At 34.4% G+C, this 13,307-nt stretch overlaps 1 protein-coding gene across 1 annotated transcript in view; it reads left to right on the top strand.

Moving 5' to 3' along the window:
- Positions 1-13,307, top strand: part of LOC133182231 (protein lingerer-like) — a 29,524-nt gene that overhangs the window by 11,457 nt on the left and 4,760 nt on the right. Inside the window, exons 14-25 of the mRNA XM_061316986.1 lie at positions 1,315-1,408; positions 1,553-2,616; positions 4,429-4,585; positions 4,798-4,895; positions 5,070-5,132; positions 5,551-5,641; positions 5,818-6,017; positions 7,673-7,760; positions 9,108-9,191; positions 9,847-9,905; positions 10,585-10,647; positions 10,976-11,146. Of these exons, the coding sequence (XP_061172970.1) occupies positions 1,315-1,408; positions 1,553-2,616; positions 4,429-4,585; positions 4,798-4,895; positions 5,070-5,132; positions 5,551-5,641; positions 5,818-6,017; positions 7,673-7,760; positions 9,108-9,191; positions 9,847-9,905; positions 10,585-10,647; positions 10,976-11,146 (2,232 nt within the window). The remainder of the gene's footprint in view (positions 1-1,314; positions 1,409-1,552; positions 2,617-4,428; positions 4,586-4,797; positions 4,896-5,069; positions 5,133-5,550; positions 5,642-5,817; positions 6,018-7,672; positions 7,761-9,107; positions 9,192-9,846; positions 9,906-10,584; positions 10,648-10,975; positions 11,147-13,307) is intronic.

Genomic DNA, 13,307 nt, shown 5'->3' with positions numbered 1-13,307 from the left:
TGTATTTTGATATTGGCAATTAAATTTTAACTTCTTTTTCAAGGAAAATATAAGACTAGTTTGTTGATTTATAGTATGTATGATTTTAGAAGAGAGGAAAGATACAGTATAAAGGAAAGTTTACCGTATAACGGGTATTTTCTGCCTTTGTCCAATTTTTGCGGAATTTTGCAGATAGGACAAATCCGCGAAAATTACAATTGCAAAATATTTTTTTCAATATTCATTCAGATATTTTGTACATGCAATTATGATAAGTGGTGCGTATGTCTGACAGGGTTCTCATTAACGCAAGAACCTGCCTACTGAACACAGCAAAATATGAACGCAAGGTTTTTAAAATCGATGCATCTGCAGACTCATGAGTGGCCACATCCTCGTTAGCGAGAAAATTCGGGTGTCATCGAAATTCGAAGATTTTAGATGTCAGGATTTGTCCAAAACATATTGAATCAAAACCTTCCTGTAAATAATATCAATTAAATAAGTTGATACAAAAACATCTTTACTTGTACCTATTTCGCAATTATTAGTCCATACTCTGATATTTGCAAACAACACATGGTAGCTTTTCTTTTTTAAACACTTTTTTTCAATCTTGTGTTTTATATTGAGACAATAATTAGTGCTTGTATACATATTGTGGCTCGATTGTCTCGTGAATTTCACCTAATGCATAAGACTGACAGTATTAGTTACGCCTCGATGCACGTGACACCTGTGATTGTTAACGGTCAACTTTGGGGTACTTGATTATGCAACTGTTGGTTTTAGCTTAAAATATAAACACCAAATTAATTTTGATGACAGTTAAGTAGAAATGTATTTTAGAATATGGCTTGGATGCATTTATTATCAATATCTACATACATTTAAATACTACTATTTTAATAGATCGCATAAAACATCTGTTAGAATAATGATTTGTATTGTTGTTTGGATGGACTGACACTGCATTAATTCATTTCAATTGTACTCAAATATTTTTACAAAAACTAACTAAAAGATAGTAGTTTAATTAAGCATAATAGCTTAATACCAGTTTTCATACACCTTTGATCAATATGTCTTAATGTATTTATAAACGTAAACATGACAGCTTTCTGATAATTCATAAAGTGCATGGTCATACCACGTAAATAAATTTTTGTGGTATAGTGCTACCACAGAAATTGAAAGCGCAGAAATTAATTTGCTACCTTTTAGGGGTTAAATCGCAAAAATTTCCAACCGCAGAAAATACCCGTTATACGGTATCTTTTTTTTCAAAAAATGTTTTTAACCAGTTTTAAAAAAGGTAACCCCTGTTTTCAGAGGAGTCCTCATGAGTCAATGCCATTCCCTCAATCTCAGACTGACAGGAAATCCAGTCCAATGATAGGATCAACAAGACCAGGATCAAATCAAAGTAAGTCCCTGATACTTACAGCATTGTTTTTGCTCTAGGTTGTATAATAAAATGTTTAAAAAACTTAGTGGAAACATCTTAATGGTAAGCCCCTAGATTTAGCAAGTTGTGAACTTAAATCTTTTTCACTCTTTTCTTTCACAGATTCCATGCAAACGAGCAAAACAGATTCCACATTGAGTTATTCTCAGGCTGGCCCAAGTGGTTACCAGTCTTCATACCAGTCTCAGTCTGTACTCAGCAATTCCTCTGGACTTTCAAACTCTTCAGGACTTGGAAGAGAGGCTCCAGGGCTCACTCGAGAGGCCCCGGGTCTAACTCGAGATCCGTCAGTCTTAGCATCAATAGATGCAGCAGGATTGTCAGTGTCAAGTCTTTCAAACTCAAGTGGATTAACAAACTCAACAGGAATGTCAACCACATCAGGATTAGTGAATTCCTCTGGATTGTCAAGTTCTCGAGATCCATCTTCACTAACAGGTGCTCCAGGCCTGAGTAATTCTTCTGGATTATCAAACACAGGGAATCTCCAAAGTTCAGGACTCTCTAATTCTACTGGTCTGTCAAACAGCAGTGGAATGGGTAGCACTGCCTTTAATACAACTCAGCAGAACTCCTACCAGAGCCAGTATCAGTCTGGGTCTAGCCAGTACCAAGCTAGTCAAAACCAGTATCAATCTGGTCAAAGTTCCTACAACTCCAGTGCTTCTCAGTATCAAAATCAGTATCACCAAAACTATGGACAGTCAGGCTCATCTTTCCCCAATCAAAATTCATATGGAAGTGGAGGTAGTTATAACACCTCTCAGTCCTCGCAGAACTCTCTGTATCAGTCTGTACCCACTACATACACAAATCAGAGCCCTGCCTCTCAAAACACCCAGAATTCTCTATATCATCAGTCATCGCCCTCATCTTACCAACAGAACAGTCAGTCCTACCACAGAGACTCGCAGGCCCCCGGTGCATACTCGGCCACTGTCAGCCAGTCCAATTCATACCAAAGAGACAGTAGTCAGTCGGGGCTGTCCACAACGGTGTCACAGAGCCAGAGTGGATACTCATCTCAGTCGTATGGGTCATCCCAGCATCAAAACAGCTTGCCATCTAACTTACAAACTTCACCCTTGAATCCCAACAAACTTGGAGATTCTTTGTCCAAGATGTCTGTGAAAGATTCTTCAATTGACACAAGGCAATCACCACAGGTACATGTACTGTATAATCTCATTGGCTTTAAAAAATATACTGTATAATCTCATTGGCTTTAAAAATGTAAATATGCATGTAATTTGCTATTTTATTGCTATTCTTACGAGTCATTATATAGACTGGGTAATAACATGAAAAGTTGAAAGAAGAGGCACAACAACTGGTGATGTAAAGATTGTCTCTGATTTTTAATTGATTTTAAAATGAAATGATGCGAAGAATCAGTTGTTGTTTTCATGATCAAAAATCATTGATGTCAGTAATTTTTCACCAACTAACCTTCCCTTTTTTACCGTGACCCAACAAAAAACAAAACAAAAAATAGTCCATACAAGATGGATAAAACAATAATAATTCCTTTTCCATTAAAAACCAGATTTAAAGCATGAGACTTTATAAGTTGTAACAAATGAGAAACCTTCAACTAAGCAGATGTTAGATATGACACAGCCATCTGTAGGTACACTATGCTACCAAGGTTCATTGTACATGTATACTTACAGTTTTGAAATCATTTGTTTATATTTAAAATATTTAAGTTTAAATAAAAATTTCAGTATAATTTAAATGTGATTTTACATTGATTTCAGTTTATAGTGAGGGATGATAGTGTCCAATTTCAGGGCAAAAAGCTACTGGAATTTTGCTGGCATAAGAAAAGCAAATGTATGGTTATGTCATAGACTCCTGGAATATACAACACATTTTTAATTTATTTTTTTTTAATTTAGAGTAAAATCACAGCTAATGTATGTTTATTTTCTCACTAAACGCTGCTAAATAAATTTCGATTTTCTTTTAATCAATAATGATCTCTGATTAATCCCATTATCAATTAATATTTCTGTTTGATTGCCCATTTCTATTCTGTTGCAATAATTGCATAGAATATATGCTGATGCGTTTGACATGAAGACATGAAACTTGAAACACAGATTAAGGAGATTGAGATAAACTGTATAAAATATTTTGACCTTGACCCATTCCTCAAGTTCAAATTTAAAAAAAAAATAATCTAGGTCTTATATTGAGAACCCTTTGACATTAGGATTTTAACAAAGAACATAGAAAAATGAGCTTAAGATTAGATGCACTCACAAAAATTTCTGACTATTTCTTAAGCTCAGTAACTTCAAATTATAGAAACAAAGTCCAGGCCATAACTTGAGAACCCTTCTACTTTGCAACTTCAAACATGGAACATTGAAAGATTAAAATGAGATGCCATGCCCTAAAATATTTGACCTTGATCTATTTGTTGAATTGAGGTTGGTTTAAAACAACATCCAGACAATAAATTGGGAACCTTTAGACATGAAAACTTGAACACAGATCAATGAGAAAAAGATGAAATGCACTTCGTTTAGATAGTTGACCTTGACCTAATTCTTCAAGGTCAAATAAAAAACAATTCTAGGCATATGTTGAGAACCATTTGACATTAGGACTACAAACTATAAATATGGAGAGATGAGATCAAGGTGAGATGAACTGTACCAGAATTTTAGACATCAAAAGCAGTATGGAGGGAACCAATGAGGCATTAAGTGTTGCCCTTGATATTGCCCACATTTTAGTCTTGCACACATTTATGTTGCCCATTATAGGAAAGCCAATCTTTGAAGGGGATCAAGACATGATACCCACTAGTTTTGTAACATTTTTTCGTAGATTAGTCATATGGTATAGTGCATTTTGCATGTCATAGATGTATTATTTTTTGTAATCAATATATATATTTGCTACATTTAATTTTGCACAGATATATAATAACCAAGGTCTTAAAAAAGAATTTTTCCTCTTTACAGTACGATTCCTCATCGACAACTGCTAATCTAACAAGTACAACAAGCACAACATCATTATCCACAGGAACAAGTACGCCCTCAACAACGTCAACGACCTTGCCGTCTACAGCCGGTAACAGTGTATCCAAAACTTACTCCATCACCAGTAATAGTAGTAGTAAGAGGAAATTTCAAACTCTTTAAAGCAGTGATATTAGCTTTTTTACTAGTCATTCTTGGCTCAAGTTCTGCAGCTTGCTTAGTTTAAAGTGCAGGTGTTTTGAAGCTGAATTTAGCTGCTGTTTTCTTTTAATGAGAGTGAAAATTTCATTGAATAGCTGATGTCTTTGAAAGTTTGCAAATAATCAGAAAATTAAATTTTTTAATCAGGTTCAGTTTCAAGCAGTAAAGCCCCTCCAAATCTTCCTCCAGGGGTTCTCCTAGGAAATCCACAGTATATTGTTGGACAAGGCACACTTCCATACTTTGTGAGTGTACATACGATATGTAATAAATCTAATCCGAGACTCTTAATGTATATGAATTGCCTTTTAAGTCAGGAAATTAGCAAACATCATCAGTGATAAATTATTTTCTTTCAGTTGCACATGAGATTTTGTGTGGTATTTTATGTTTGAGTTTAAACATCTTTGTTTTCCCAGGGTCTTCAACAACCTTTGTATGGATATGAGGATCTGCAATTGCTTCAACAAAGATTGCCCTTAGTAAGTGTAGTTTGTTTTGGTTTTAATTTTTGAATCAATTGGCAGAGTGGTTAATGTCCATTCCTGCATCTGTCAGTAAAAAGTTTTGAAAGACTGCTTCATTAGAATTGCATTTAATGCAAGCCTGAACTCCAGGAAAGCAGATCATGAAGAATATATATATATATATATATATATATATATATATATATATATATATATATATATATTACTTTCTGTTTGTTTGCAATTTAATTTTGATACTAACTTGTGAAATATGATTATAAGACATAGTGTTTGTATATCTTCATGGGAAATTTACTGGAGATCAAGGAGAAATATATATATACATTGTATTTGGAGATAAAAGAAGAATTTGCCAACATTTTTATCTGCAAGCAGTGGTTTGTTGTGTTAATTTTCTTTTTCTTTTATAAAGCCTGGTTACAATTATGATCTCAGTGGGTTTGGAGTTCCAACAACATTAGCAGGACGAGACCAACAAACACTTGGAAATGTGCCATATTCAGGTAGGGTCATTGGAATGGAAAAATAATTCCAAACTGAAAAATTATGACTCAATTAGATGGTTTTGAAAGAATATTGTAGACTGTTACGTATTTAAAAAAAAAAGGGGGGGGGGGGGACTGATACCATATTAACAAAATGCTATGCAGGGGCATATTTAAATGGAATTATTTTGCAGGAACAGACAATAAGCTGACCAGGGTAGATGCCCAGTCACCCATTCCCACGACCCAGACTTCTACTCAGTCCACACACCAGCAACAGCAACAACAGCAGCAACACTTCATCAACCTGCCGTACGGATACTACTACCCATCAGTACTTCCTAATGCTGCTGCAGCTGCAGGGTTCCAGTTCCCAGGAACTCCCATGTTTCCTGTAAGATTTACTTGCTATGATTTTTTACATATCTACAGGGTTGGGGGGGTTGGCATTATACTCTTGTAATATGTCTGTTCATAAAATATCCTCATCTGTCTCCTTGTATGTAAATCCAAAGTTAAGGTCAGTTTATAGGTTTGTATATTGAATATATAAAACCAAATCTGGTTAAAATCATGTGGGGATGTGACCTTAATTAAGTATACAGTGCTTATGTCTTCACTGTTTATCAAAATAGTGAAAACCAGTGTGCATACTGTATGTTGCATGTTAATTTTTAGCTCACCTGAGCCGAAGGCTCAAGTGAGCTTTTCTGATCACTTTTTGTCCGGCGTCCGTCTGTCTGTCCGTCCGTCTGTCTGTCCGTCTGTCTGTCCGTCCGTCTGTCTGTCCGTCTGTCTGTCTGTCCGTCTGTCTGTCTGTCTGTAAACTTTTAACATTTTCGACTTCTTCTCAAGAACCACTGGGCCAATTTCAACCAAACTTGCCGCAAAGTATCCTTGGGTGAAGGGGATTCAAGTTTGTCAAAATATAGGGCCACACCCTTTTTCAAGGGGAGATAATAAAGAATTAGTGAAAAATTAATAGCATCTTTTAAAAATCTTCTTCTCAAGTACCACAGGGCCAGGAAAGATGAAACTCATGTGGAAGCATCCTCAGGTAGTGTAAATTCAAGTTTGTTCAAATCATGACCCCCGGGGGTAGGGCGGGGCCACAATGGAGGATCAAAGTTTTATATAGAAATATATAGGAAAAACCTTTAAAAATCTTCTTCTCAAGAACAGCAAAGCCATGATGAGTCATATTTATATGGAAGCATCCTCAGGTAGTGTAGATTCAAGTTTGTTCAAATCATGACCCCCGGAGGTAGGGCGGGGCCAGAATGAAGGATCAAAGTTTTACATAGAAATATATAGGAAAAACCTTTAAAAATCTTCTTCTCAAGAACAGCAAAGACATGTTGAGTCATATTTATATGGAAGCATCCTCAGGTAGTGTAGATTCAAGTTTGTTCAAATCATGACCCCCGGGGGTAGGGCGGGGCCACAATGGAGGATCAAAGTTTTACATGGAAATATATAGGAAAAACCTTTAAAAATCTTCTTCTCAAGAACAGCAAAGACATGTTGAGTCATATTTATATAGAAGCATCCTCAGGTAGTGTAGATTCAAGTTTGTTCAAATCATGACCCCCGGGGGTAGGGCTGGGCCACAATGGAGGATCAACCCCCCCCCCCCCCCCCGCACGCAGTGGTAATCTTTTCAATACTGAACTCATTTGTGCTTTTGCCTAGCCAATGTGCTCAGGTGAGCGATGTGGCCCATGGGCCTCTTGTTTTTTTACAAGTTGCATGTTTACAATTCTGCATCTGATTTACAACTGAAACTTGTTATTGATAATTTTTATTAGTAACAGCATTTAAATTACGTGTTTCACAAGTGCTTTTCAAAATAAATTGCATCTGTGTTGCACACATGGGTATATAAATTGACTGCTGATTCAAATGCTGTAAGTGACCAACACAACTCTTTCAGCTGTTCAAAACTGCTTTCAGCAAATTATTGCACGAGCTTTGTAATATGTATTTTGAAACAAAGATGAAAAATTTACTAGGAAAACGTGTAATGTAAATAGACATACACAATTTTAGGTGCCCCCTGTAACAAACACAGCACATGCTGGAACAACAGCTTCGGCCCAGTTTCAGAAGTATGGATCACACTATGGAAGTAAACAAGGTACAGTAAAGCCATCTCAGCCAATTCTAGATTAAAAACCCATTATTTCTTTTTATGCCCCGCCATGAATATGGCCGGGGCATATAGTGTTTGTCATGTCCATCTTCTGTCCTTCCATCTTTCCTTTCCTTCCATCACACTTCGCGTTTAGCTCTGTTCAAAGCTCAGTTTCTCAGAAACTATACAAGATATTTTTGATCAAATTTCATATGCTGATAGATATTGAAGAGAGCTATTCAACTGCATCAACATTTTTTGACCTTGACCTTTCCTTTGACCTTGACCTCATTATTAAGCTCAGTTTTAAAGATACCATTCAAGATAGTGCAATCAAACTTCATATGTTGATACATACTGATGTAAGTGCAATCAAACTTCATATGTTGATACATACTGATGTAAGCTTTTCAACTGCATCAACATTTTTTGACCTTGACCTTTCCTTTGACCTTGACCTCACTTTTCTTAAATTAGTGTTTAGCTCAGTTTTAAAGAAACTTCAATATAGTGTTATCAAACTTCATATGCTGATACATACTGATGAGAGCTATTCAACAGCATCAACATTTTTTACCTTGATGTTTCCTTTGACCTTTATGTTTTATGACCTTTATGTTTTATGACCTTTATGACCCTTATGTTTGACCTTATGTTTCCTTTATGTATCAGCATATGACCTCACTTTTCTTTAATTAGTGTCAAATGTCATGTGCTAATACATACTGATGTAAGCTATTCAACTGCATCAGTATTTTTTGACCTTGACCTCACTTTTCATTCATAATATTTTTATCAAACTTCATATGCTAATACATACTGATGTAACCTTTTCAACTGCATCAGCATTTTTTTGACCTTAACTTCATTTATTTTAAATTAATGTTTAGCTCAGTTTTAAATAAACCATTCAAAATATTTTTATCAAACTTAATATGTTGATATGCATTTGAGAACTATTAAACTGCATCAAAAACGTTTGACCTTGAAGTTTCATGTGACTTTGACCTCACTTTTCTTAAATATGCATTTTGCTTAATTTTAAGGAAACCATTTAAGATATATTTATGTAAGCTTATGCACTCATACATAATTTGGTGAGAATTTATCATCTGTATCCAATTTTTTAGATTTCAGTTTCAATTTTAAAGAAACTATTCAAGATATTCTCATCAAATTTCATACACTAATACAAATTTTCATGTTGCATTACTAATATACCCTCGGTGGGGCATTCATGTCCTGTGGATATATTTCTAGTTCTTAAATTACGTTTAAAAAAATGATGAATGATGTGAACACTGGAGTTAGGTTTGACTGTATAATTACAGAATTGAATCTCCATTTCAGGCTATGAAGACTTGACCCAACCATCAGATTTCTCCAAATCCAGCTATTTGAATCAGTCCCAGAATAAAGTTTCCTCTGTTTCAGGTAATATTATCTACTGAATCTATAAGCAGTAGTATACTTCTTTTCTTCCATTGATAAGCTGCTAGGTTATTTTGACCATGGGTAGGCCTTTTATACTTGTCCCTTATCTGTTTGTTAGACAAACAGACAGGGCAATGATTTTAAATATACTAGTGTTGTTGAGGTTATGAACTTGAATTAAACTTTAAGCTACATTTTCTTTTGTTGCCTGATCTGGGGTTTTTTTTTTTATTTTTAAAGACACAGATTTTGTCCATTAGCTTTTATAAGAGCTGCATGTTTATATTAATTACATATATGCTAATGCACACTGCAACGGAAGCATCACAGTTGAAATAACTTTAGTCACTGACAGTTTAAAAGGATGTTTCAGCTAAATAAATGATTGAGATAAAGAATTTGTTTCATTGTCTGTGAATCAGGTTACCATACCTGTAATTTCTTCTCAGTTACATTCTTAATATTTATATCTTAAGACAAACCTGCATTCCTTGTAACCTCTTGGGTGATTGGTTTAATTGTTGAGGTTACAGTTTGGAAATACTTGTATCTATTTCTACTGATAGGGAAGTTTATATGTGTTTGTCATTAATTTAGGTGATATATGTCTTCTAGTAGAGAATATGTTAATGATTATCGTGTTTTTGTTTGATAGGAGGAACGGTAACAGCTGCAGATCTAACTGGCACAGGATATGGAAAATCTCATACACAGGTAAACAAAACACAAACTGCAAGAATAATGTGTAAATTACTTTCTGAATTACAAGATTACACATGTGAAGATGATTTGGAATGAAAATTTGTTTTGGTCAGCATAGGTTAAATTTGGTATATTCAGAAGGTGATTTACAAAAAGTAGTACTGTAGTTGTAGAAAGGTTATGGTTGACCCACCTTTAACATATATACACATATTAGAAACATGTATATATATTTCTTATTATATAACATAGATTTAGAATATCAATATACATGTACATGCATATTATTCAGACAAGTTCTGGCAATGCACATTGTGGGAAAACAGCATAGATATAATAAATTAGGGGGAAAAAAATTTTCAGGATATTTTCCCTTAAGTACCTGTATGTCAGTAGATTGATAGGTTAACAAATACTGCTTGTCAACACATGTAAATTGACATGGAAGAATTATTGCAGTATATTCAAAAGTACTTTTAATCTAGATTAAATGTAATTTAAACAGATTGATACCAGCATCAGGAAGAATAATATTGATAAGTAAATCAAATCTGCAGGAGTCCTTGATATTAAAATGGTGAAAATAGATTTTTTTACTAAGACATTTTAAAAACAATGTATTGTTCAAGTTGTACAGGTTATGGTAAGATAAATAACTAATGGGCATGAAAGTCAGTGTTTTGCTTTTCAGATGCTTAATTTGGGTGACCGAGTTACAAAATCCTATCCTCCCAGACACCAACGAACGCATGATGTAAATATATACCTTCCTTCTACTGTGCAGACACTAAAGCATGTTTTGATTTGGTGGTCATGGGAAAAATAATTAGTGTGGATAGTTGACTGAAATCTAATCTTTGTCTTGTTGAAGTTGTACAAATTATAGAAATATGATTTTGAGCCAGATTTTAAAATTAAGAAGGGGAAAAAGGCATAACTGGCAATTAGCATGTATTGTCACTTTTTTGTTTGTGTTAAAAAACAGGTATTATTGTTTCTAACCAAATCTACTAATTGAAATATACTGAACCCAGTTCATTTTCAGATTTTGAATAAGTAATGAATTTCTCTTTATGTTGTAGGCATTCGACAAGCAAGGATTTGCTGCAGGAACCCCTCCCCCATTTAGCCTGCCCTTAGCAGCGGGAACACAAGCTGGCCCCATGGGAGCCCCAACAAACCCATATGGAACTCCAGCTCCTTTTGTCCCTATGATGCCCCACTCTCAAATGCTGCACCCTGGACTTCACCAGGTGAAAACACTTCAGTATTGGAAATGTATCTCTCCCTTGAGTTATCATATCATTGAACAATTGAAATGTATCTTTTGTGGGACTAGTGGGCATAGTACCACTCAAACATAACATTAAGTATTCATTGGTAAAAATAAACAAGTTTATTTAAATGAAGGTTGATTCCCTTTTCCAATGGGAGATTATAAGTAGTAAAAATAGGATAGATCAATAGGAAAAATCTCAAGAACCACTAAAGAAGAAGAGACAAAATTTACATGAAAGCTTCCTTTAACATGTATAGTGTAAATCAGATTTGTCCAAATCATGGCCCGCTAACATATATATGTAGTACAGTGCGGTCTCGTTATTACGGTGACGGTTTTATAAGATAGAACGCTTATTACGTTGTAAATTCAAAGCACAAAACCATTTCTTAACAAATCTATACAAAATAGGACTGTTTATTACGATGTCCTAAAATGCTTGGACTCGGTATTATGATGTAAAAATTCTGTCCAAAAATTTTTCACTTCATGTTTATTCAGTGCTGATCGACGGTAGACACTTAAGGAGACGCTAAATAAACATTGAAACACCTGTGCTCTGACAGAGTGTTTACCTACAGACCCATTAGGTGATTAGTGGCGCTTGAATGCACACACATCGACTGTTCTAGCGAGGTCAGCAGAACTGGAGACATCGTGTCAAAGCCATTGTTAAACAATTAAACTCTTTATTTATAAATGTAGTCTCTAGTTTATATTTCTCAGTAAAGTTTATTTTATCTTTTATACTTTGGTTAATAAACAAAATTAATTTATTAAATAAAAGGTTACATTTAATCATGTGCATGTATGTTAAACAGGTATTGTGTAATTTCGTTTGCAATTAAACTGCGGTAATGGACAGCTTGGGTATCAAACATAATTTGGGCCAAATTTGAACTTCACTTACATTTTAACAGCTTGGACTGTGGCTTGGACTACCTCACAGGTGTCAGCAGAAATTCAAATCGATAATTGCTGAACTGCTAATTGAACTCTGTTCAGTAATTTAAAAAATCAAATTTATTTTGATATATAGCTTGTATGTTGTCAAATTCCGTCTTAAATATGCCAGTCACACTCTTTTATCAGTTGTTCACTGCTGCTCTAAGCTCATTGAACACCCAAAAGCTCACTAAAAATTGTTGTTGTTACATGTATGTAGTAACGACTGAATACGAAGACGGCTTATTGAATTTTACAAACGCATTATCTAGCGAGTCAGAAACGAAAGTAAAAGGAAATGGCGGTAGATAAATGAAGATCGCCGAAGTTTTTATAAGAAATATGCATATTTCTTTTAAAATGAAGGAAATAGAAGAAATATCACCATGAAGATACCTATTCAAGATAAGTTGTTAATAAATTATATATGTATTAGCGTTTTAATTAAGAATTGGAACAGAAGAAGGGAACAAAAGGGCAAAAATACACCTTCCACAAAAATAACAAGTTTTCAAAACGATGTTTTAATGGATTTTATTGGGAACCTTTATTACGTTGCCCTCGGTATTACGATATTTTCCCGTGACAAAATGAACATCGTAATAACGAGATTGCACTGTACCACAATAAGTATTCAAGATAAGAGACATATTTAGTCAAAGGCTAGTGAAGCGTGATAAAATCCTGTGTTGCATATTCAAAATTGTTCAAATCCACACTTTCTAGTGTAGGATGGGCTCACAATAAGAGTCAAATTTTTAAATAGAATATAATGAAAGAAAGGGCATACAATTTTTTGTAGTTGGATATGGAATTTATTTTGTGAGTTGGAAAGGATTTTTTTTTATACCGTATTTGGCTGAATATAATACGCATTGGTGTAAAATACGAACCCCCCTTTTTTGGCTTGAAAATTTGGGAATACAGTTCAGTTGTATTATACGCTGTCAAAAAATTGACCAAGCAGTAATGTTGTCTTTTTTACATCGCAATAATTTTAACTTAAAGTCTGTGGAAATAATGTATTGAAAATTTAAGCACAGTTATTTTTCATATGCGGACTTTTGAGCTTACGGTACTCCTGATTTTAAGCATGGCGGTATTGTTCATAGAAATAATTAAATTTTGCATTATAAATCATTTTTAAAGCTAATGGCAATGTTGTCTTTAAAAATCGTGGTATAATTGTA

Source organism: Saccostrea echinata, unplaced genomic scaffold (assembly GCF_033153115.1).
Source record: "Saccostrea echinata isolate AGI-Se365-2 ecotype Australia unplaced genomic scaffold, CSIRO_AGI_Sech_v1 ptg000009l, whole genome shotgun sequence".
NCBI classification, from domain to species: domain Eukaryota; kingdom Metazoa; phylum Mollusca; class Bivalvia; order Ostreida; family Ostreidae; genus Saccostrea; species Saccostrea echinata.
Note: the sequence above shows the minus strand (reverse complement) of the source record. Positions and strands in the feature narration are given on the sequence as shown.